General features: G+C 44.1%; 1 protein-coding gene across 4 annotated transcripts in view; it reads left to right on the top strand.

The window, feature by feature from the left end:
* gtf2e2 (general transcription factor IIE, polypeptide 2, beta) overlaps positions 1-23,366 on the top strand; it is an 87,380-nt gene that overhangs the window by 16,588 nt on the left and 47,426 nt on the right. For all 4 annotated transcript variants that reach the window (XM_080193498.1, XM_080193494.1, XM_080193496.1 and 1 more), the window contains exon 2: positions 10,920-11,081. In XM_080193498.1, the coding sequence (XP_080049624.1) occupies positions 10,922-11,081 (160 nt within the window). In that variant the 5' untranslated portion in view covers positions 10,920-10,921. The remainder of the gene's footprint in view (positions 1-10,919; positions 11,082-23,366) is intronic.

The following is a 23,366-nucleotide window of genomic DNA, read 5'->3' as shown; positions in this document are numbered from 1 at the left end:
TCATGCCTCACAAATCTTATCGAGTTTTTTGAAAAGGTGACCAAAGAGGTGGATGAGGGTAAGGCAGTTGACGTGGTTTATATGGATTTCAGCAAAGCATTTGATAAGGTTCCCCATGGTAGGCTACTGCAGAAAATGCAGGTGCGTGGGATTGAGGGTGATTTAGCAGTTTGGATCAGGTATTGGCTAGCTGATAGAAAACAGATGCCTGGTGCTTGGATCCAGGATGTCGCATCTGGGCTGCAGAGGAACCTGGAGTGGGAGGGTGAGAATCCAGTCGTTGTGGTACATGTGGGTGCCAACAACATAGGCAAAATGCGAACTGAGGATCTGGGGAGGGAGTATGAAAAGCTGGGAATGGAATTAAAAAGTAGAACCTAAAGGTGGTTATCTCTGGATTACTACCTGAACCGTGTGCAGATGGGCGTAGGGTAGATAGGATTAAAGAGGTGAATGGGTGGCTCAGAGATTGGTGTGGGAGGAATGGATTTGAATTTATGGGGCATTGGCACCAGTATTGGGGTAGGTGGGACCTGTTCAGGTGGGATGGTGTTGGTCTGAACCGTGCTGGGACCAGAGTCCTGGCGAATCGTGTAAATAGGACTGTAGATAGGACTTTAAACTAATTGGGGGGGGGGCAGGGTGCGAGGATAGGTGAAATTACAGGGTCTAAAGTAAAGGAGAGGGTACAGGTACGGGAAGAGGCCAAGGATGTCCCAATAATAAAGGGAGTAGAGTGCATGAGTAAGGTTGGTAGCGTTCCTGCAAATAGGGTACAGGTGAAGGCTGGGATGAAAGCACTTTATCTGAATGCACGAAGCATTCGGAATAAAGCGAATGAGCTGGTGGCGCAGATCAGCACAAATGGATATGATCTGGTGGCCATTACAGAGACGTGGCTGTAGGGTGACAGGGACTGGGAGCTGAATGTCCAGGGGTATCAAGTGTTTAGGGAGGATAGACGGGAGGAAAAAGGTGGGGGGGCGTAGCTCTGCTGATTAAGGATAGCATCAGGGTGGTAGTAACGGAAGATATAGGAGCCAAAGAGCAGAAAGTGGAATCGTTGTGGGTGGAGATTAGGAACAGCAAAGGGAGGAAGACGCTGGTGGGTGTCGTCTATAGGCCCCAAAATAATGATCTGGAGGTGGGGTGGGCTATTAACGCGCAAATAAATGCGGCGTGCAGGAATGGAACGGCGATAATTATGGGGGATTTCAATCTACATATTGATTGGCTGACCCATGTTGGACGCGGTGGGCTTGAGGAAGAGTTCTTGGAATGCTGCCGGGATGGTTTCCTTGAACAGTGTGTGTTGGAGCCGACGAGGGAGCAAGCTATCTTGGATCTGGTGTTATGTAATGAGGCAGGTAGAATTAGGGACCTTGTGGTGAAGGATCCTTTTGGGAAGAGTGATCATTGTATGGTGGAGTTTCTGATGCAGATGGAAGAGGAAGTGGGTTCCCGGACCTGTGTGCTTTGTTTGAACAGAGGGGAGTACGATAGCATGAGAGAGGAATTGGCGAATGTAGATTGGGGGAGCAGATTGGAAGGTAGGTTTGCTGAGGAACAGTGGAGGATCTTTAAGGAGATCTTTCTTGGTGCTCAGCAGAAATTTATTCCGATGGTTAAAAAGGATCGTAGGAGGAGAGATAATCAGCCGTGGATAATGAAGGAGGTAAAGGAGAGTATTAAATTAAAAGCTGATGTGTTTAGAGTGGCTAAGAGTAGTGGGCGAGAAGAGGATTGGGAGAGGTTTAAATATCAACAAAGAATGACGAACAAGTTGATAAAGGAAGGATAAACTATGAAGCTGGGCTAGCGCTAAATATAAAAAAGGATAGTAAGAGTTTTTATAAATATATAAAAAGGAAGAGGCTGACTAGGGTGAACGTTGGACCCTTAGAGGATGAGAGGGGGGACTTAGTGGTGGGGGATGGGGAAATGGCTGAGGCCTTGAATAACTTTTTTGCTTCAGTCTTCACGGAGGAGGACGTGAATAGTTTGCCGGGTGTTGACGATGGAAAGATGGTAGGAGTGGAGGGCCTGAATGACATTATTGTTACTAGAGAGGTAGTGCTCGACAGACTGGAGGGACTGATGGTGGACAAGTCCCCAGGACCGGATGGAATGCATCCGAGGGTTCTGAAAGAAATGGTGGAGGTGATAGTGGATGCCTTGATGATTATTTTCCAAACCTCGCTGGATTCCGGGGAAGTGCCGGAAGATTGGAAAATGGCTAATGTTACGTCGTTGTTTAAAAAGGGTATCAGGCAAAAGGCAGGGAATTATAGGCCGGTTAGTTTAACGTCTGTTGTAGGTAAAATGCTTGAATCTGTAATCAAGGAGAAAATAGCGAGGCATCTTGAGGAGAATTGTTTGATAGAGCAGATGCAGCACGGTTTCGTTAAGGGGAAGTCGTGTCTGACGAATTTATTGGAATTCTATGAGGATGTGTCTAGTGCGGTGGATAGAGGAGAACCGGTAGATGTGGTGTTTCTTGATTTTCAGAAGGCGTTTTATAAGGTGCCGCACAAGAGGTTGTTACAGAAGGTAAGAGGGCATGGAGTTGGGGGTAGGGTGTTAACGTGGATAGAGGATTGGCTGTCAAATAGGAGGCAGAGAGTGGGGGTCAATGGGTGCTATTCGGATTGGCGGTTGGGGACTAGTGGAGTGCCCCAGGGGTCAGTGCTGGGGCCTCAGCTATTTACCATTTATATAGATGATCTGGAGGAGGGAACCAAGTATAAGGTGTCGAAATTTGCTGATGACACCAAGACTGGTGGAACGGCAAATTGTGCGGAGGGTGTGGAAACTCTGCAGAGGGATCTAGATAGGCTGGTGAATGGGTGAGGAACTGGCAAATGGAATTTAATGTTGGCAAGTGTGAGGTTGTCCACTTTGGTAGGAATAATGGTAGGGAGGACTACTACTTACATGGCGAAAAGCTGCAGCATCCTACGGTGCAGAGGGACCTGGGGGTCCTTGTGCATGAGTCGCAAAAACCCAGCCTGCAGGTGCAGCAGGTGGTCAGGAAGGCAAATGGGATGCTGGCCTTCATAGCGAGGGGGATTGAATATAAAAGTAGGGAGGTCTTGCTGCAACTGTACAGGGCACTGGTGAGGCCGCAGCTGGAGTTCTGTGTGCAGTTTTGGTCGCCGCACTTGCGCAAGGATATTTTGGCCTTGGAGGGAGTGCAAAGGAGGTTCACTAGGCTGATACCGGAGTTGAGGGGGTTGAGCTATGAGGAGAGGCTGAATAAACTGGGCTTGTACTTGTTAGAGTTTTGAAGGATATGGGGAGATCTCATTGAAACGTACAAGATGATGAATGGGATGGATAGGATAGAGGTGGTGAGGCTCTTCCCACTCAGAAAAGACAGTAGGACTAGAGGGCACAGCCTCAAGATAAGGGGGGGTGCAGTTTAGAACGGTGTTGAGGAGGAACTTCTTCACTCAAAGGGTGGTGAATCTCTGGCAGTCTCTGCCCGTTGAAGTGGTGGAGGCTGCCTCGCTAAATATATTTAAGACGCGGGTAGATAGGTTTTTGATAGGCAAGGGGATTAAGGGTTATGGGGAGAAGGCGGGACAGTGAAACTGAGCCACGACAGATCAGCCATGATCTTATTGAATGGCGGGGCAGGCTCGAGGGGCTAGATGGCCTACTCCTGCTCCTATTTCTTATGTTCTTATGTAGAGGGTGGTGGTTGATGGGAAATATTCAACCTAGAGTTCAGTTACAAGTGGTGTACCTCAGGGATCTGTTTAGGGGCCACTGCTGTTTGTCATTTTTATAAATGACCTAGATGAGGGTGTAGAAGGATGGGTTAGTAAATTTGTTAACGACACCAAAGTCGGAGGAATTGTAGACAGTGAGGATGGATGTTACAATTTGCAGAGGGACATAGATAAGCTGCAGAGCTGGGCTGAGAGGTGGCAAATGGAGTTTAATGCAGAAAAGTGTGAGGTGATTCACTTTGGTAAGAGTAACAGGAGTACAGAATATAGGGCTAATGGAAGGACTCTTGGTAGTGTCGACGAGCAGAGAGATCTTGGCGTACATGTGCATAGATCCCTGAATGTTGGCACCTAAGTTGATAAGGTTGTTAAGAAGGCGTACGGTGTGTTAGCACTTATTGGTAGAGGGATTGAATTTCGGAGCCGTGCGGTCATGTTGCAACTGTACAAAACTCTGGTGTGGCCGCACTTGGAGTATTGCATACAGTTCTGGTCGCTGCATTATAAGAAGGATGTGGAGGCATTGGAAAGGGTGCAGAGGAGGTTTACCAGGATGTTGCCTGGTATGGTGGGAAGGTCTTATGAGGAAAGGCTGAGGGACTTGAGGTTGTTTTTGTTAGAAAGAAGAAGGTTGAGAGGTGAAACATACAAGATGATCAGAGGGTTAGATAGGGTGGATAGTGAGAGCCTTTTTCCTCGGATGGTGACGGCTAACATGAGGGGACATAGCTATAAATTAAGGGGTGGTAATTGTAGGACGGATGTCAGATGTAGGCTCTGAGGGTAGTAAGGGCGTGGAATGCCCTGCCTGCAGCAGTCGTGGACTCGCCAACTTTAAGGGCGTTCAAATGGTCAGTGGATAGGCATATGGATAACACTGGAATAGTTTAGGTTAGAGGGTCATTAGATTGGTTCCACTGGTCGGCGCAACATCGAGGGCCAAAGGGCCTGTACTGCGCTGTAATGTTCTGTGTTCTACGCTATCACAGCGCTCACCCACGAGAAAGCTGTCCAGCAGATAACCGAAAACGTTAAAGCAGCCCAGTTAGCCGCGGCTGTCCGATTAGGAGTTAAAAAGAAACAAGCAAGGCATATTTCGATAAAAGGGTACACCTGGCGGAATATACAGTTGGCCAGCAGGTAATGATTTCCCTCTACAACTCCAATTCTTTCTTTCCTTAAAGATTTGGAGGAAAATGTAACTGGATTGATTAGTAACTTTGCGGATGACACAGAGGTTGATGAATTTGCAGATAGTGATGAGGATCATCAAACAATATAGCAGGATATAGATCAGTTGGAGACTTGGGCAGAGAGATGGCAGATGGAGTTTAATCTGGACAAATGTGATGCAGTGCATTTTGGAAGGCCTAACACAGATTGGAAATATAGAGTAAATGGCAGAGCCCTTAGGAATGTTGATAGGCAAAGGGATCTGGGTGTACAGGTACAAAGGTCACTGAAAGTGGCAATGCAGGTGGAGAAGGTAGTCAAGAAGCCGTACGCATACTAGCCTTCATCAGCCAGGGTATTGAGTTTAAAGATTGGCAAGTCATGTTGCTGCTTTATAGAACCTTAGTTAGGCTGCACTTGGAATATAGTGTTCAATTCTGGTCACCACATTACCAGAAGGATGCAGAGGCTTTGGAGAGGGTACAGAAAAGATTTACCAGGATGTTGCCTGGCATGGAGGGCATTAGCTACAAGGAGAGGTTGGTTTGTTCTCACTGGAACGACAGAGGTTGAGGGGTGACCTGATAGAAGTCTACAAAATTATGAGAGGCATGGACAGAGTGGATAGTAAGAAGCTTTTTCCCAGGGTTGAAGAGTCAATTACTAGAGTGGATAGATTTAAGGTGCAAGGGGCAAGTTTTAAAAGAGATGTACGAGGCAGATTTTTACCGAGTGGTGTGTGCCCAGAACTCATTGCCGGGGAGGTAGTGACTTTTAAGGGGCGTCTTGGCAAGTATGTGAATGAGATGGGAGTCGAGGGATATTGTCCCCGGAAGCGTAGGGATTTTAGTTAAGTCGGGCAGCATGGTCGGTGCAGGCCTGGAGGGCCGAAGGGCCTGTTCCTGTGCCGTATTTTCTTTGTTGTTTGTCCCCGAGATATGCAAGTCCACACAACATCACCGACAAAATAAGCCCCTTAGTATATAAAGTCCTAATCGCCAACTGGAAAACTGGTTGGTTCCATGTCAATCAACTTAAAGCCTGCGGGACTCAGAATAATCTCTTCCACTATTTCTCATTAGAGGTAGGAAACACTAGGTGACCGGAATGGCCTCACACAGGAAATGTATTTCCTCGGACACCTTCTCATCCACTTTCAGGTTCAGATTAGACCCTTACCCCTACCACACTACAGCCTAGTATCTCGTGTACACCTGAAGTGCCCCTAGGGTACGGATCGACCCAGACATAACAGAAGACTTGCGAACCCTAGAGGACTGGCGCGAATCGCCAGATATCAGCCCTCGCAGCATTATGGATTCTCCCATAAACATAATCTTTAACAGCCCTAGACCCAACAATGAGGCCCTGACTAAACAACGCTTGTTTATTTTGATGGGGGCACACGATGCTGCATTTCCCACATGGATAAGGGACCAGACACATAAATTAATTAGACTGGGACACAAGGATGAAGGACCCCTGAACCCTGATTCAAATGCAGACCCCACAGTGCAGTCCAGTGAACAGACATGGGTATGGAAACCAGGTGAGGAGATAGTGTTGGAGCCCCATGAGACAAATGATTCAGAAGATGAGTGTCTGTTGGGCAATTGGTTAACAAAAATGCTGAATGAAGGAATCTAAGGTGCTTCAAATGATGAAATTCAGCCTACAGTACAGACCATTGCAAGGTACAAGAATCTCTAATGGAAGCGCCCACCTACAAGCAGCTGTACACTGCTAGTACGATTAACCAGATTACTTACATAATCCGACGCCAGCTCTTTTGCCATTTTTCTCTAGTTAAGACAGCATTAAGCCAATTACGCACATCTTGGGGAGCTATACTACATTTTAAAATCTTTGAGGCAGCTGTGCTAAATTTTAAAATCTTTGAGGCAACTATGTTAAAGTTTAAGGTAATTGAGGCAGCTATGCTAAATTTTAAAATCTTCAGGGCAACTGAGCTACATTTTCAACGGGAAATGAAACAAACAAAACTTTTACACCACAAAAGCTTGGTACAATATGCAGCTGCTTGTGTTCTAAGTGACACTGAGAATCTTATTTCCAGTGTTCTAATGATAGAAGGGCCATCTCTTTACTCATAATGCTAAAGGGGCACATTTTCAACTCTTAGAGGCACTTGTGCTAAATTTTACAGGCGGCCCACCTTCAAACTCCAACACACTTACAGAATAGACACTTCTTCAGGTCATTACAGACAGATTCCAGTGCTGTTCGAATCTCTATAGTTAATGGTGTCTGCTGCTAGACTAAAACCAGTCACCTTGATTTTCACCAGTTAAATAAGCTCTTTCTGACAACCCACGACTCATCTATTCATCAATCTGGAAAAAAAATTGCTCCGCAGTGCTCCATAACTAGAATTTAAAAATTGTAACATGCAAGCGACACTTGATATACCTGGATCCTCCTGACCATACCACTATCAAATGAGTGTTCAACAAAAAAAGGGGGGGTGGACACTTTAAATATATGTATATACGTCAAATTTAAATGCAATAACAGCAGAAATTATATTGATCTGCTCAGGACAGTGACAGACGACGACAGAATTGCAACTGCTATCTACCTCATTGGACTCATCATCGGGATAAGCACAGAACTTTCCAAACAAAATGAACTCGTAGTATCCAGGTTATTTATGGTTTGCCCCACCTGACGCGGGGGAATGTGAGGAGGGTGTGTTATGGGTACACCCCGAGAAAAGTAACAACCAGCAGCTGGTATACAAAAACCAAATGGCAGTTCAACTGAACATTATGAATGTCATCATAGAAGGGGATTGGTGGGGATTTTCAAATAATGGGTGCCCTGAAATTGGATGTCTGGCCAATCTTCCAGAAGAAGGATTAAAGCTCAAGCAGCAGTGTCCTGGAACACTCATAGAGGGGAACTTTGCATTGTATGAAATAAGAACTGGGCCGAAGCCAACATCAGACCCATCCCACTTGATTTGTCCTGAAGCTACCCCTGGACCACAGAATGGATTGATACTAAAACACATGGAAAACCTTGCATGACAACATCCACCATGAATTGGTACCTGCGATGGTGGATATAGCTGGGACCCATCTGCCAGAGTGGTGCTCTCCCCAACTTAAGAGATTGTACCTCTACTTAACTCACCCGACTGTTAGGATGGGAGGTAGGAATGGATGAAAGACAGGAAAGATCCAGGAGGGAGTTAGTCAATGACATGGCTGCAGCATACGGGGCAGGGGTAGCAACCATCAACGCCCTTGATTTAGCTGAACTGGACAATAAACTTGAGTTTTGACCCAACAGGTTAAACAGACACTAAATTCCATCAATGAGGATAATCAGCAAGATGTTGAAGAGGAACTGACTGGGAACACAGCGACATGGTAGCTGTATTAGAAGGACACACCAAGACAATCAATCAAATTATAAGGGAAAAATTAGAGGATGATGACCAACACCAGAACCCTAATTTAAGTAGTGCATATGGGCAGTGGATGATCGAACAGGGAAAACCTAGAGCAGGTATGCAGTGAACGGGTTCCACCTTGGATTAGTGACAAACAGATGGAACATCTATTTATGGGTAAGAAACACCCCGAGATATCTGGCTGCCAGATGTGACAGTTGACCAAAGTCTGGTTCAGTGACGACGGCAAAGGGACTCCAGGGAAAGCCCTGGGAATGATCTTGGGGCTCCCCATAATCACTGAAGACTGGGTTGGACTGAGGGTCTTTGAAGTGGAGTGTATAGGGACTATCCATGATGATATCTGGATAGGGCAGGACAGCACTTTATCATACTCAGTGGAGAAAGAAGGGAGGCTCACAGATATTACTCTGGACAGATGTCAGCAAACTGATGAAATAATCACATGCCCATACCCAGTTTACTTAAATGAGCATGCACTGTGTGGCTTCAGAACAAACACTAGCCTAAATTGCTCAGCAGAAGCTTGTGGCCTGGACACAGACACAACTCGGGTAGCTTACAAGGGAGCAGGGAGATACTGCCTCACCACCTGTCTGAAACAATTTCAGTACGGCGTGACACATTGTAACATTACTAACACTACATTCTGTATCAAACCAGACATACCAGCCAGGGTGGGCCTCATTCAACTAATAGACATCCATGAGAGGGTAGATTTGAATACCACTGACGAGCTCCAACAGACTCTAGGGGAGTACCATGAAAAATATGACACAAGCCTAAAATTCCTGCCAGAGGAATTGAACCTGATTCGGGCAAAATTGGCTACAGCCCACAGAATCTTTACCAAAGTAGTACAGCAGACCCAAGAGATGAAAAGGAGGATTAAAGAAATTGATCTCTCTTGGTGGGATGACCAAATGGAATCCATCCATTTGTTCGCATGATGTCACACCTGGTGGTAGTCCTGCTATACCTAATCATCCTCACAGTCCAATTCAGCTGATGGAAGAAGAGGATCACCCGGAGGCAGAACCTAGGATCTGCCCTTGAATCATGATCCCCTCTAATTCAGTAGAGCAATGTTTACAGAAAGCGATTTGTACTAATGAGCCATTAGAAATCCTACTCCCAAAATTTGCCTCAGATCTGCGAATGCTTTATTCTAATGAGTGTTTGAATGTTAGTTTATAATTAGCTTGTTGTAATAATGATGTTTGAAATATCTGTCTGTATTTGTGGGTAGTTAGTTTATTGTAGTAATGGTGTTTAGAATATGTGGTTGTTTGTATTTGTAGAGTTGTTGTATGTAGCTTCTGGAATATGTTGTAGGAATGTGTTATTACTGTGCATGCCAATGCCTGGGCCTTACTTGACTGTTGAGTGACTGGGGAATTCCTGACAGATATTGGTCCTGAGTTTGTGAACCATCACACTTCACGTTCAAGATCAAAGAGGGGGGACTGTGGCCAAACGGGCCATCTAAAATGGCGATTTGTAAAGCACTCTGGGACTATTGGGCAAGAACTAAAATAACAGGCTGCAGCCTAAAAGACAGATAAACAGGCTGCAACCCAGACGAGTGAATACAAGATATGGGTCATCTTCAGGACAGAAGAGACTTTCTGGTCAAACTGGGTTGTTTACCACACATAGGGGCGCCGTTACCCCTTATTTGGGAGGGAGGTGTGTATTCTACATGCCCCCAGCGCCTACAGACATGGCTGTTGGGGACGCACCCAGATATTGGTATGGCAGCACCTGATTGAACTTTATTGATCAGGGTGATCAAGTCCTGATCGATTGATTGGCAATGGTCAAAAGGGGTGCAAAACCCAACAGGATATAAAGGGTGCTGCACAACCAAGAATCAATCTCTCTCTGACTCCACAAACGAGCTACAACAATGGTGACCATCACCAGTGACAACCAGCATGAGAATTGCCACCACACCTGAGAAGGAAGGAAGACCAGAGCCAGAGTGCCAGATCAGATGAAGACCAGATTATGCAGAGGGCAACCGAGACCAATGCACAGATAAAAGCCAATATCCACTTGGGTACTTGCCAGTCACGCAAAGTTAAGTCGAGGTCTTGTATTGGACTTGAACTCTAATATTTACTGTAAAGGTAGTATATTGTTGGTTGGGTGGGTGATTACTGATTATGTCTTAAATAAATATTGGTTGTATTAACAAGACGTCTACTCGCAGTTATTTGTTCACTGTATAAGGATTAAAACAGACTTTGCAGCAGGCAGAACAGGCTGTTGGCCTACTAATAAAGATTGAAGACCAATGTGATACTTAGCTTGAATTTGTTGGCTAGATGTCAACTGTGCAAATACTGTCATTACTTTTCCTTCAGGAGCTTTGATTTGATATGAGTTCATTTGACACAAACTGGAATTGAACCCGATTGTCGCTTGTTGCTTCTGACTTAACAAACTTGCCATACAAACCCCATGTTAGGGGATCCTCGTGCTGGTGTTCTTTGAATTGAAATGTTTACATTGGATTTTTATTTAAACACATTATTAAAATAAACTATATATCGTTCTTTCTACAATAGATATGGATCCAGCATTGTTGAAAGAAAGGGAACTATTTAAGAAGCGTGCCCTTTCTACTCCTGCTGTAGAAAAACGAAAAGTTGCTACCTCTTCAAGTTCCTCGAGTTCCAAAAAGAAAAAGCTAAAGCCAGATCAGGGAAGTTCCTCAAAGCCAAGTTCAGGTAAATTACACTGTGCACAAATACATATTTACTTTGAGAAGAGTAATAATAGGTTTAAATGTTTCATTTGAGTATTTAATGAAAAGGGTTTATAGTTAATAAGATATGTAAAACTGAATACCAATGCTGACCTGAAGTTAATATATTTCAATGCTTGTTTTTCCATATTTGCAGTTATTATGTAGGTACAGTATTCAATTTTATTATTTGGCTACTACCCAACGATGGCTATGGAGGCATATGTCTTGTCCCATCAGCAGGATATAATCGTCAGAGGTGACAGCACAGTGAGTGTATAGTTAGGAGGGAGTGGTCTTGGGAATTCTCAATATTCCCTCCAGACTGCATAAAATTTCAAATCATTAGGTCAAAAATAGATAATGAAACGTCTATCTAATTACTACCTCACGTAACATTTGAAACAGAGCAGGTGAACAGTGCAATTTAAAATAAATAAGTATGATCTGATAGAAACATAGGATTTAAGAGCAGAATAGGCAATTCAGCCTTTCAAGCCTGCTCCGTCATTCACTTAGATCATGGCTGATCTCTCGCTGGTCTCAAATCCACCTCCCTAACCGTCCCCCATATCTCTTTTACCCGTTTTCTAAAATCAGAAATGTATCTACCTCCTCCTTGAGACCATTTAATGATAGTCATTACAAAGACATAGCTGCAGCACGCATCCATTGGTACCTCAATATTGAAGGGAATGTGACAATTCAGAAGTTGGGAAAAGGTTGAGGGGTGGCTCTGTTAATTAATAATGGTATTAACATAAAACAGTGGGATGACCTAAATTCAGAAACTAGACTGTACAAGCTGTTTGGTTAGGGATTAGAAATGATAAAGGCAAGAAATCGCCTTGGGGTGTGTTATATCAGTGCCCGAAAAGTGTCCAGACAATAAAATGGAGTATAATAGGAGCTTAACAGAGAGGTTTAGCAATAATCATCGGGGATTTTAATGTTAGAAGCTATTAAAGACATTGTAGTAGGACAGTTGGAAACTTCAAAGTAAACTGGCCAAGTCAACATGATTTGTAAGAGGGAAATCATGTTTAACCAATTCATTGGAGCTCTTTGATGAAATAACAAGTGCTGTCAATTAAAGTGGACATACTGTACTTAGATTTCCAGAAAGCATTTGGTAAGGTGCCAACTCAAGATTATTGCAGAAGATAAAAGCTCATGATATAGTGGGTAATTTATTAAGTTAAGTTTATTTATTAGTGTCACAAGTAGGCTTACATTAACGCTGTAATGAAGTTACTGTGAAAATCCCCTAGTCACCACACCTGAGGGAGAATTTATCATGGCCTGTGCTCTACCCAGCATGTCTTTCGGTCTGTGGGAGGAAGCCAGTGCACCTGAAGGAAACCCACATAGACACATGGAGAACATACAAACTCCACACAGACTGTGTGGACCCAACACAGACTGTTGGGTCACAGACTGTGACCCAAGCCAGGAATCGAACCCAGTTCCTTGGCTTGGCATGAATAGAAGATTGGCTATCTAACAGGAAACAGAAAAATGTATCATTTTCTGGTTGGCAAGATGTAAGTAGTGGTGTGCCACAGGGCAACAACTTTCTGCAATTTATATAAATGATTTGTATTAAAGGACCGAAGGTACAGTTGCTAAATATTCTGATGACATAAAGATAGGTAGGAAAGTAAGTTGTAAAGTGGACATAAAGAGATTATAAAGCTATAGTGAGTGGACAGTGATCTGGCAAATGGAGTATAATGTGAGTAAATGTGAAATTGTCCATTTTGGTAGGAAGAATTGAAAACTAAGCAAAGTATACAGAGATCTGAGTGTTTCAGTGCATGAGTGCAAAGGGCTTGTATACAGGTACAGCAAGTAATTAGGAAACCTAATAGCATATTATCATTTGTGAGAGGGGCATTGAATAGAAAAGTAGGGAAGTTATGTTTCAGTTATACAGAACACTACTGAGACCACATCTGGAATATTACGTACAGTAATGGTCTCCTTAATTAAGAAAGGATCTAATTGCATTGGGAGCAGTTCAGAGACTAATACCTGGAATGGATGGATTGACTTATGATGAAAGTTTGGGCAGGCTCAGCTTGTAGCCACTGGACTTTAGAAGAATAAGAGGCAACTTAATTCAAACATATAATATCTGAAGGAGTCTTGACGGGATGGACGTGGAGTGGATGTTCTTGGGAGAATCTAGAACTAGGGATCACAGTCGTCCATTTGAAAAGGAAATGAGAAATTATTTCTAAGGCTCATGAATCTTTCGAACTCTCTTCCTGAAAAGTCGGTAGAAGCAGAGTGTTTGAATATTTTTAAGGTAGACGTAAATGGATTCTTGCTAGACAAGTGCGTGAAAGGTCAAATGTGGGATTGAGGTTACAATTGGATCAGCCATGATTTTATTGAATGGTAGAGCTGGCTCACAAAGCAAAGTGGCCTACTCTTAATTTGTATCTTCCTATTAGCCTTGGTGAGTTAGAACATAAGAACATAAGAAATAGGAGCAGGAGTAGGCCATCTAGCCCCTCGAGCCTGCCACGCCATTCAATAAGATCATGGCTGATCTGAAGTGGCTCAGCTCCACTTTCCCGCTTTCTCCCCATAACCCCTAATTCCCTTGTCTGTCAAAAACCTATCTACCCGTGTCTTAAATATATTTAGCAAGGTAGCCTCCACCACTTCAACGGGCAGAGAATTCCAGAGATTCACCACCCTTTGAGTGAAGAAGTTCCTCCTCAACTCCGTTCTAAACTGCGCACCCCCCGCCCCATCTTATCTTGAGGCTGTGCCCTCTAGGCCTGCTGACCTTTCTGAGCGGGAAGAATCTCTCTACCTCTACCCTATCCATCCCTTTCATTATCTTATACGTCTCTATAAGATCCCCCCTCATCCTTCTAAACTCCAACGAGTACAGACCCAGTCTATTCAGCCTCTCTTCATAGTCTAAGCCCCTCATCTCCGGTATCAGCCTAGTGAACCTCCTCTGCACTCCCTCCAAGGCCAAAATATCCTTCCGCAAGTGCGGCGACCAAAACTGCACACAGTACTCCAGCTGTACAATGCCCTGTACAGTTGCAGCAAGACCTCCCTGCTTTTATATTCTATCTCCCTCGCTATAAAGACCAGCATCCCATTCGCCATCTTGATCAGCTGCTGCACCTGCAGACTGGGTTTTTGCGACTCGTGCACAAGGACCCCCAGGTCCCTCTGCACCATAGCATGCTGCAGCTTCTCGCCTTTTAAATAGTAATCCCTCCTACTATTATTTCTGCCAAAGTGGATAACCTCACACTTGCTAACATTGTACTCCATCTGCCAGGTCCTCGCCCACTCGCTCAGCCTATCCAGATCCTTCTGCAGACCTTCCACACCCGCTGCACAATTTGCTTTTCCACTCATCTTCATGTCATCAGCAAATTTCGTCACCCTACACTCAGCCCCCTCCTCCAGATCATCTATATAAATGGTAAATTGCTGAGGCCCCAACACCGATCCCTGCAGCACTCCACTAGTTACCAACCGCCAATCAGAATAGCACCCATTGATATCAACTCTCTGCCTCCTATTAGACAACCAATCCTCTATCCACGCTAATACCTTACCCCCAACTCCATGCCCCCTAACCTTCTGAAGCAACCTTTTGTGCGGCACCTTAACAAACGCCTTTTGACAATCAAGAAACACCACATCCACCGGTTCCCCTCTGTCTACCGCACTAGTCACATCCTCATAGAATTCCAATAAATTCGTCAAACACGACTTCCCCTTAACGAATCCGTGCTGCGTCTGCTCTATCAAACAGTTCTTTTCTAGGTGCCTCGCTATTTCTTCTTTGATGAAGGATTCAAGCGTTTTTCCAACAACAGACATTAAACTAACTGGCCTATAATTCCCTGCCTTTTGCCTGCTACCTTTTTTAAACAGCGGCGTAACATTAGCCGTTTTCCAATCTTCCGGCACTTCCCCGGAATCCAGCGAAGTTTGGTAAATAATCACTAAGGCATCCACTATCACCTCTGCCATTTCCTTCAGAACCCTGGGATGCATTCCATCCGGTCCTGGGGACTTGTCCACCATCAGTCCCGCTAGTGACAGTAATCGCATTCAGGCCCTCAACTCCTACCATCCTTCTATCTTTAATATCCGGCAAACTATTCGTGTCCTCCTCCGTGAAGACCGAGGCAAAAAACTTATTTAAGGCCTCGGCCATTTCCTCATTTCCCACCACTAAATTCCCCCCTCTCATCCTCTAAGGGTCCAACATTCACTCTAGCCAGCCTCCTCTTCTCTATATATTTGTAAAAACTCTTACCGTCCTTTTTTATATTTAGTGCTAGTTTAGCTTCATAGTCTAGCCTTCCTTTCTTTATCAACTTCTTAGTCATTCTTTGTTGAGTTACTGTAGTGCACCTTGTAACTGGCACATACTATTGTTTGGTGGTGGTGGATGAGGTTCCAGTCGAGCCAGCTGCTTTGTTCTGGGTAGTATTGAGATTCTCGAGAGTTGTTGAAGTTGCACTCACTCAGGCAAGTGGAAAATATTCCATCACAATCCTGACTTGTGTTTTATAGTGGTGGTTAGGCTTTGTGGCTTTGGGAGGTGGGATACGCTTTGGAAGGTGGGATACTCTCTGCAAAATTCCCAGCCTCTTTCTTGCTTTTGTAGTTAGTTATGTGGCTACTCCAGTTTAGTTTCTGGTCAGCAGTAATCCCCAAGACATTTAATAGTTGGAATTTCAGTGATGGTAAAAATGCCATTTAATGTCATGGGAAAAATCATTAGATTCTCTTTTTGTTGGAAATAGTCATTGTCTGGTGCTTGTGTGGTGCAAATGTTACCTGCCACTTATTGGCTCAATGTTGTCCAGGTCTTGCTGCATATGGATATAGACTGCTTCAGTGTCGGAGCGGTTGTGAGTGATGCTGACCTTTGTGCAATGATTAGCAAAAAACTTTACAGTTGACTTATGATGGAGAGGTGGAAGCAGTTGACCCTTGGATCTATGACAGTACGCTAAGGATCTCCTGCAGCGAATACCTAGGACTGAGATGATTACAGAATACTTTCCAGCTGGATGAATGCAACTCCAACAGCACTCGAAGCTTGACAACTTCCAGGACAAAGTAGCCCACTTAATTGATACTTCATCTATTTTAAACAATCGATCACATTCCAAGAATTAATTTTTTAAAAAATTGTGCCTTTGGGCAGGATCAGATTCTCTGATCTGACATGGGTAGCCTATAGTGCAGTTAGGAAGGAAGTTCAGGAATTTAAGCCTGAGACAATGATGTAGTTTCAAATCAAAATATTGTATGCTTGGTGGTGATGTTCCAGTGCATACATTGCCCTTTTCCTTGTGGTTGTTGAAGCTGTGGATTTGAATGGTGCTGTCAAAGGATGTTTGGTAATTTGCATGTTTATATAGTATATACTGTGGCTGTTGTGGTTGGTGAAGTGAATGTCTAAGCTGATGGCTGGAGGGCCGAGCAAGCAGGAGCAGGAGTTCACTCGGCTGATACCAGAGATGAGGGGGTTGGACTATGAAGAGAGACTAAATAGACTGGGTCTGTACTCGTTGGAGTTTAGAAGGATGAGGGGGGATCTTATAGAGACGTATAAGATAATGAAGGGGATGGATAGGGTAGAGGTAGAGAGATTCTTCCCGCTCAAAAGGGATAGCAGGACTAGAGGACACAGCCTCAAGATAAAGGGGGGGGAGCAGTTTAGATCGGAGTTGAGGAGGTACTTCTTCACCCAAAGGGTGGTGAATCTCTGGAATTCTCTGCCCGTTGAAGTGGTGGAGGCTACCTCGCTAAATATATTTAAATCACAAGTAAATAGGTTTTTGATAGACAGGGGAATTAAGGGTTGTGGGGAGAAAGCAGGAAAGTGAAACTGATCCACTTCATATCAGCCATGATCTTATTGAATGGCGGGGCAGGCTTGAAGGGCTAGATGGCCTACTCCTGCTCCTATTTCTTATGTTCTTATGTTAGGATAAGTACAAAGGACCAGAAAAGTCCGAGTCTATGGGGAAAGAGCAGAAGGGAGTCCGATTGATTTTAGTTGCTCCTTCAAAGAGCAAACAAATGTCCCTCTCTGCTACATTGACCCATGATTCTACGCATCAAGTCAAGGTAATTTAGTACACTCACTTTGTACCTTAACAAATTCATTTCAATTTATTAACAAAATATGATGGGAATACTCATCAAAGTTCTGGATGATCATGAGCTTCTTGATTGTTGTTGGAGTTGCGCTCAGGCAGGTGGAGAATACTCCAGGACACTCTTGATTTGTAGATGGTGGACAGGTTTTGGGGAATTGGGAGGTGAATTAATCACCCCAGAATCCCCAACCTATGATTGGGTTTATAGTCACAGTATTTTTTAAAATTCATTTAAGTGGGTGTTGCTGACTAGGTGAGCATTGATTCTCCAACGCTATTTGCCCATGAGAAAATGATGGTGAGCAACCTTCTTGAACCTCTGCAGTCCCTAAGGTGTAAGTAGAACCTCAAGGCTGTTGAAGAGGGAGCTCCAGGATTTTTGACTGAATGACAGTGAAGGAACAGCAACATATTTCCAAGTCATGTGGTGTTTCCAGGTATCAGCTGCCCTTGTCCTTTTGGATGGTAGAAGTCATGAGTTTGGAAAGTTTATGTGGATGGTCCAGTTAATTTACATGTCAATTGTGACCTCTAGGATGTCAATAGAGGGGGACTCAGATGGTAATATCATTGATGCTTAGCTTCTCTCTTGCTGGAGCTGTTCACTGTCTGATACAAGTGTTGCAGTATATGGGCATGAACCACTTCAATATTTGAGGAGCTGTGAATGGTACTGAGCAACCTGCAATCATCAGCATGAGTCATAGAGGTCTACAGAATGGAAACAGGCCCTTTGGCCCAACTTGTCCATGCCGACCCTTTTTTTTAAACCTCTAAGCTAATGCCAGTTGTCCACGTTTGGCCCATATTCCTCCATAGCCATCCCACTCATGTAACGATCCAAATGCTTTTTAAAAGATGAAATTGTACCTGCCTCTACTACTACCTCTGGCAGCTTGTTCCAGACACTCACCACCTTCTGTGAAATAATTGCCCCTCTGGACCCTTTTTGTTTCTCTCACCTCATACCTATGCCCTCTAGTTTTAGAGTCCCCTGCCTTTGGGAAAAGATATTGACTATCTCGCTGATCTATGCCCCTCATTATTTTATAGACCTCTATGAGTTTTACTAAGAGAGATTAATGGGTGGCACGGTAGCATGGTGGTTAGCACTGCTGCTTCACAGCTCCAGGGACCTGGGTTTGATGCCTGGCTTGGGTCACTGTCTGTGTGGAGTTTGCAGATTCTCCTTGTGTCTCGGTGTGTTTCCTCCGGGTGCTCCGGTTTCCTTCCACAGTCCAAAGATCACTCCAACCAGTGAAGAACTTTCCCTTGTTCTTTCCAAAATAACTTCCCATTTCTCTGCATTAAGTTTGTTTTTATTAGTGTCACAAGCAGGCTTACATTAACACTGCAATGAAGTTACTATGAAAGTCCCCTAGTCGCTGTACTCGGGCACTTGCTTGGATAGACTACGTGAGAATTTAGCATTGCCAGTGCACACACCAGCACATCTTTCGGACTATGGGAGAAAATCGAAGCACCCAGCGGAAACCCAGACACGGAGAATGTGCAGACTCCACACAGACAGTGATCCAAGGCTGGAATCAAACCCAAGTCCCTGGTGCTGTGAGGCAGCAGTGCTAATTACTATGCCACCATGCTGCTCCATTAATATTAATAGCACAGATACAAATTAATTGATTGGATCGAAGAGCCATTATAGATTATGAGGTTGCAAAGTGAATAAGATTGAGAACTAAATATTTCAGGATGCTTGACTTGTAAAAACAAATAGGCTAAATGGAAAAGGAGGAGGTATTGCACTGACGTAGAATGGGTTCAAGGCAGCAGTGAGAAAGGATGTTAGCTCTGAGTATCAAGAACTAGAATCAGTCCAGATGAATTTAAGAAACAAGGATAGAAAATATTAGTGGAAGTTGTTTACAGGCCCCCAAGGATAGTTCTAGCATAGTTTTAAATCAATACATTAGTGACACATGTAAAAATAATAATATGTAGTCATGACACATGGACCTGGAAAATAAAATTTGCAGAAATAGTGTGCAGAGCAAGCTAATGGAAAGTATCAAGATAGGTTTCTAGATCAGTATGTCAAGGAACAATCAAGGGAACAGTTTATTTTAGATTTGTTTTGTGCAAAAAGAAAGAACTGGTGAATAACTTTGCAGTAAAAGAGCATCTAAGGAGGCATGATCATAATTATATATTGAGCTTGGAAGTAATTTGGTTAAATATGAACCTAAGGCCTTAAATCTGAACAAAGCACACTATGCAGGCCTAAGGGTCGAATTGGCTAAAGTAAATTGGGAAATTACATTGCTTGTCCACTGTGTCATATACAGTAATGGTAAATGTTTAAAGAATTAATATATAATGACAATTGTACATTCTGTAAAGGTGCAAAAACCCACCAAAGAAGTGGCTCAATTGTGGCTAAATAGAGAAGTTCAAGATACTATTAAATCAAAGGAAGAGGATTTTGATGGTGTCAAAAGGGAAGTAAGCCTATTGAATTGGGAAGAGTTTAGTAAAGTAGAACCAAGAAATTAAGAGAAGAGAGTATTAGAATGGAGTAACGAGACATCAAAACATTACTGGGACTTGATGGATTGCGTTATAAGGAGAGGCTGGATAGACTGGGACTTCTTTCTCTGGAGCGTAGGAGGCTGAGGGGTGATCTTCATAGAAATTCTACAGTGCAGAAAGAGGCCATTCAGCCCATCGAGTCTACGCCGACCACAATCCCAGCCAGGCCCTACTCCCATATCCCTATATATTTTACCTACTAATCCCTCTAACCTACGCATCTCAGGTCACTAAGGGGCAATTTTAGCATGTCTGATCAACCTAACGCTCACATCTTTGGACTGTGGGAGGAAACACACCGAGACACGAGGAGAATTTGCAAACTCCACACAGACAGTGACCCAAGCTGGGAATCGAACCCAGGTCCCTGGAGCTGTGAAGCAGCAGGGCTAACCACTGTGCTACTGTTGCCACCCATTAATCTCTCTTAGTAAAACTAATAGAGGTCTATGAAATAATGAGGGGCATAGATCAGCTAGATAGTCAATATCTTTTCCCAAAGGCAGGGGACTCTAAAAACTAGAGGGCATGGGTATGAGGGGCAATTATTTCACAGAAGGTGGTGAGTGTCTGGAACAAGCTGCCAGAGGTAGTAGTAGAGGCGGGTACAATTTTGTCTTTTTAAAAGCATTTGGGTAGTTACATGAGTAGGATGGGTATGGAGGAATATGGGCCAAATGTGGACAATTGGGATTAGCTTAGGGGTTTAAAAAAAAGGGTCGGCATGGACAAGTTGGGCCAAAGAGCCTGTTTCCATGCTGTAAACCTCTATGACTCTCTGTACAATCTGTTTTAACAAGTATATAAATTAAAGATATTGGTGAAAGTGAACTGTAGACCAGGTGATCATTTGGACACTAGGATGATGCGGGTACAAAAGAGATCATGCATCAGGACTGTGGGTGCTCTCCCTTTGGCGTGGGTAAAAACACAATATGTAAAAGCTGCTCAGTATTAACAGTAAACCTGCGTTGTTGTTAGTTCTTGATTACCAGTTATCACAAACACAGTACTTCTGCATGAGCAGCAGACAAATAGCAATAGAGACAGGTGAAATTATAATGGGGAATAAGGAAACGGTAGAAACATTAAAAAATACCTTGTATCTGGTGATCATAGATAATATAAATCCAGAAATAATGGAGAGCCTAGGGCTCACTGAGAGTGGGGATCTTACTGAAATCAGAATAAGTAAAGAATTAGTACTAATGAAATTAATAGGACTAAGTATTGATAAATCCCCTGGACCTCATAACTTTTAAAAGCATGAGGAGATTGTTTTACGAAGAGAGATTAAGCAAGCTAAGCATGGAATTTAGAAGAATGAGAGGTAACCTAATTGAGGGGCTTTGCAAAAAATATTTCCTCTGGCTGGGGAACTAAAAATATAGGGTGGGATTCTCCCAAAAAAAATCAAAGTGTTGAATTTGTATAAAAACTGGACTAAATTCCACTGTTCTTTTCAGCAGGAGTTTCAAAATGAATCTTCTGTACTCTGTGCATTGCACAGCGCACTAGTATGATTCACGCAAAAATTAAGTGGGTGGGGCCTATTCCCGATGGAGAGGCTGGCAGCATATTGCTGAGCGGGCCACTGCATATGCACTGATCTGTCAGCACCGAAATTGGAGCATGCCTGCACTGCCAGCCTTGCGATTTGCTAGCCAGCTCAATCGCCAGCCAACCTCAAGTCCCCACATCGCTGGCCGTACGACCCAGCTCCTGAACCCTCCCTGCAGCACCAATTTCTCCATCCCCTCCCCGATCACTTGCCTTTCTCCCTCTCCTGTTTCTGATACCTATTGGCCACCACCACCACATCCCCACCCCCACCCATCTCCACCAATTGTGCCCTCTGGAGGCCATGCCTTGTTCCCATTAGGTCGGGTTCCCTTGACACTGCTCAATGCCCAGTGGGCAGTGCCATGGTCCCCCTGGGCATTGCCACTTTGTCCCTTGGCCACTGCCGGGAGCCCAGGCTGACACTGCCAAGGTGACATTGCTCAGGAGGCACTTCCTAGCCCCCAGTACCTGACTCTCTGGGGGGCCTCGATGGTTCCCCCTTCACTCCAGCGCAATTGGGAAGCTATAATAAATTCCAGTGGAGGACGTTAGTGGGCTTAAGAGACTTAATAGAATCGTAGAACACTACAGTGCAGAAAGAGGCCCATCGAGTCTGCACCGAACACAATCCCACCCCAGGCCCTAACCCCATATCCCTACATATTATGCCCACTAATCCCTCTAACCTACGCATCCCTGGACACTAAGGGACAATTTCTTAGCACGGCCAATCAACCTAACCCACACATCTTTGGACTGTGGGAGGAAACCGGAGCACCCAGAAGAAACCCACACAGACACGAGGAGAATGTGCAAACTCCACACAGACAGTGACCCGAGCCGGGAATCGAACCCAGGACCCTGGAGCTGTGAAGCAGCAGAGCTAACCACTGTGCTACTGTGCTGCCCAGTCCCAGGCCAGCTAATTATATGTAAAACATTTAAATGACAATGTAAATAAATAATGCAGTTCTGGAAATCTGGCTGTTGGAGACTCGTGGAGGCCATGGCGCCCAGCGGGAAGCCCGTGACATGTCCTCCGCTTGAGTCTTCTGGCCTTTTGCGTTAGAAAAGCAGCACAGCGAGCTGGGAGAATTACCTCCATAGTATCCACTATTGCAGAATATGGGATTGGCAGTTTAGGACTGAGATTAAAACAAATTTCTTTACAAAGGGCTGGGAATTCTGCACCCCAGAGAGCTGTTAATACTCAGTCATTAAGTATATTCAAGACTGAGATTGATAAATTTTTGAATACTCAGAGAATTAAGGGATGTGGAGATAGTGAAAGAAGGTGGCGTTGCAATAAACAACCAACCATGATAATTTCAAAGGGCCAAATGGTCTACCTGCCTGTTTCTACTTGTGTTCTGAGAATACCCAACATCACAAAGCATACCAAGCACTCTTGCCATTCCATTACTTCTGAAAATCCTCCCTCCTGCAAGGATAGATCCAACTCTGTTGTGGAACTTTGGATATCCCTCTTTGCTGTAAGCCAACAATTTAGTCACCTGTGTTTCTGCTGCAGGGGCTCCTCCCCCTGCATTCTCCTGCATTGGAATGATATTGAAGTAATTTGTTACTCCACTGGAAAATGCATGTGCTGATAAGTTAGTTGTGCCAATCAGGATATGATATGGTGATGAAGGAATCGGGAATGCTGATGAGTGTATCCCACTACCCAGATAGTAGGTGAGGAAAATGACCATTTCGTGGAGAGGGCCCTCTTCTGGCATTGCTATTACTGAAAAAGAGCTTAAAAATCTTAAGTTTTCATTTGGGTATCATCCTGATTTATTTGTAATTCAGTTGCAGCTTCCTCTAGTATATGGCACCTGCCACTCTTTAAATCAGCTTCTTTACAAGCACAAATTTAGACTAACTGTAGCTTGCTGTTTCTCTTCCTTTTTCTCATTCATCACTTAGACTCTTCTTCTTGATGTTCTTTATTTATTGAGCTCATCTTGTTTACTTTTCTCCCAGTT

Source organism: Carcharhinus amblyrhynchos, chromosome 1 (genome assembly GCF_965287045.1).
Source record: "Carcharhinus amblyrhynchos chromosome 1, sCarAmb.v2.hapA, whole genome shotgun sequence".
Taxonomy (NCBI): domain Eukaryota; kingdom Metazoa; phylum Chordata; class Chondrichthyes; order Carcharhiniformes; family Carcharhinidae; genus Carcharhinus; species Carcharhinus amblyrhynchos.
The sequence above is the reverse complement of the archived record's forward strand: the minus strand, read 5'-3'. Positions and strand labels throughout refer to the sequence as shown.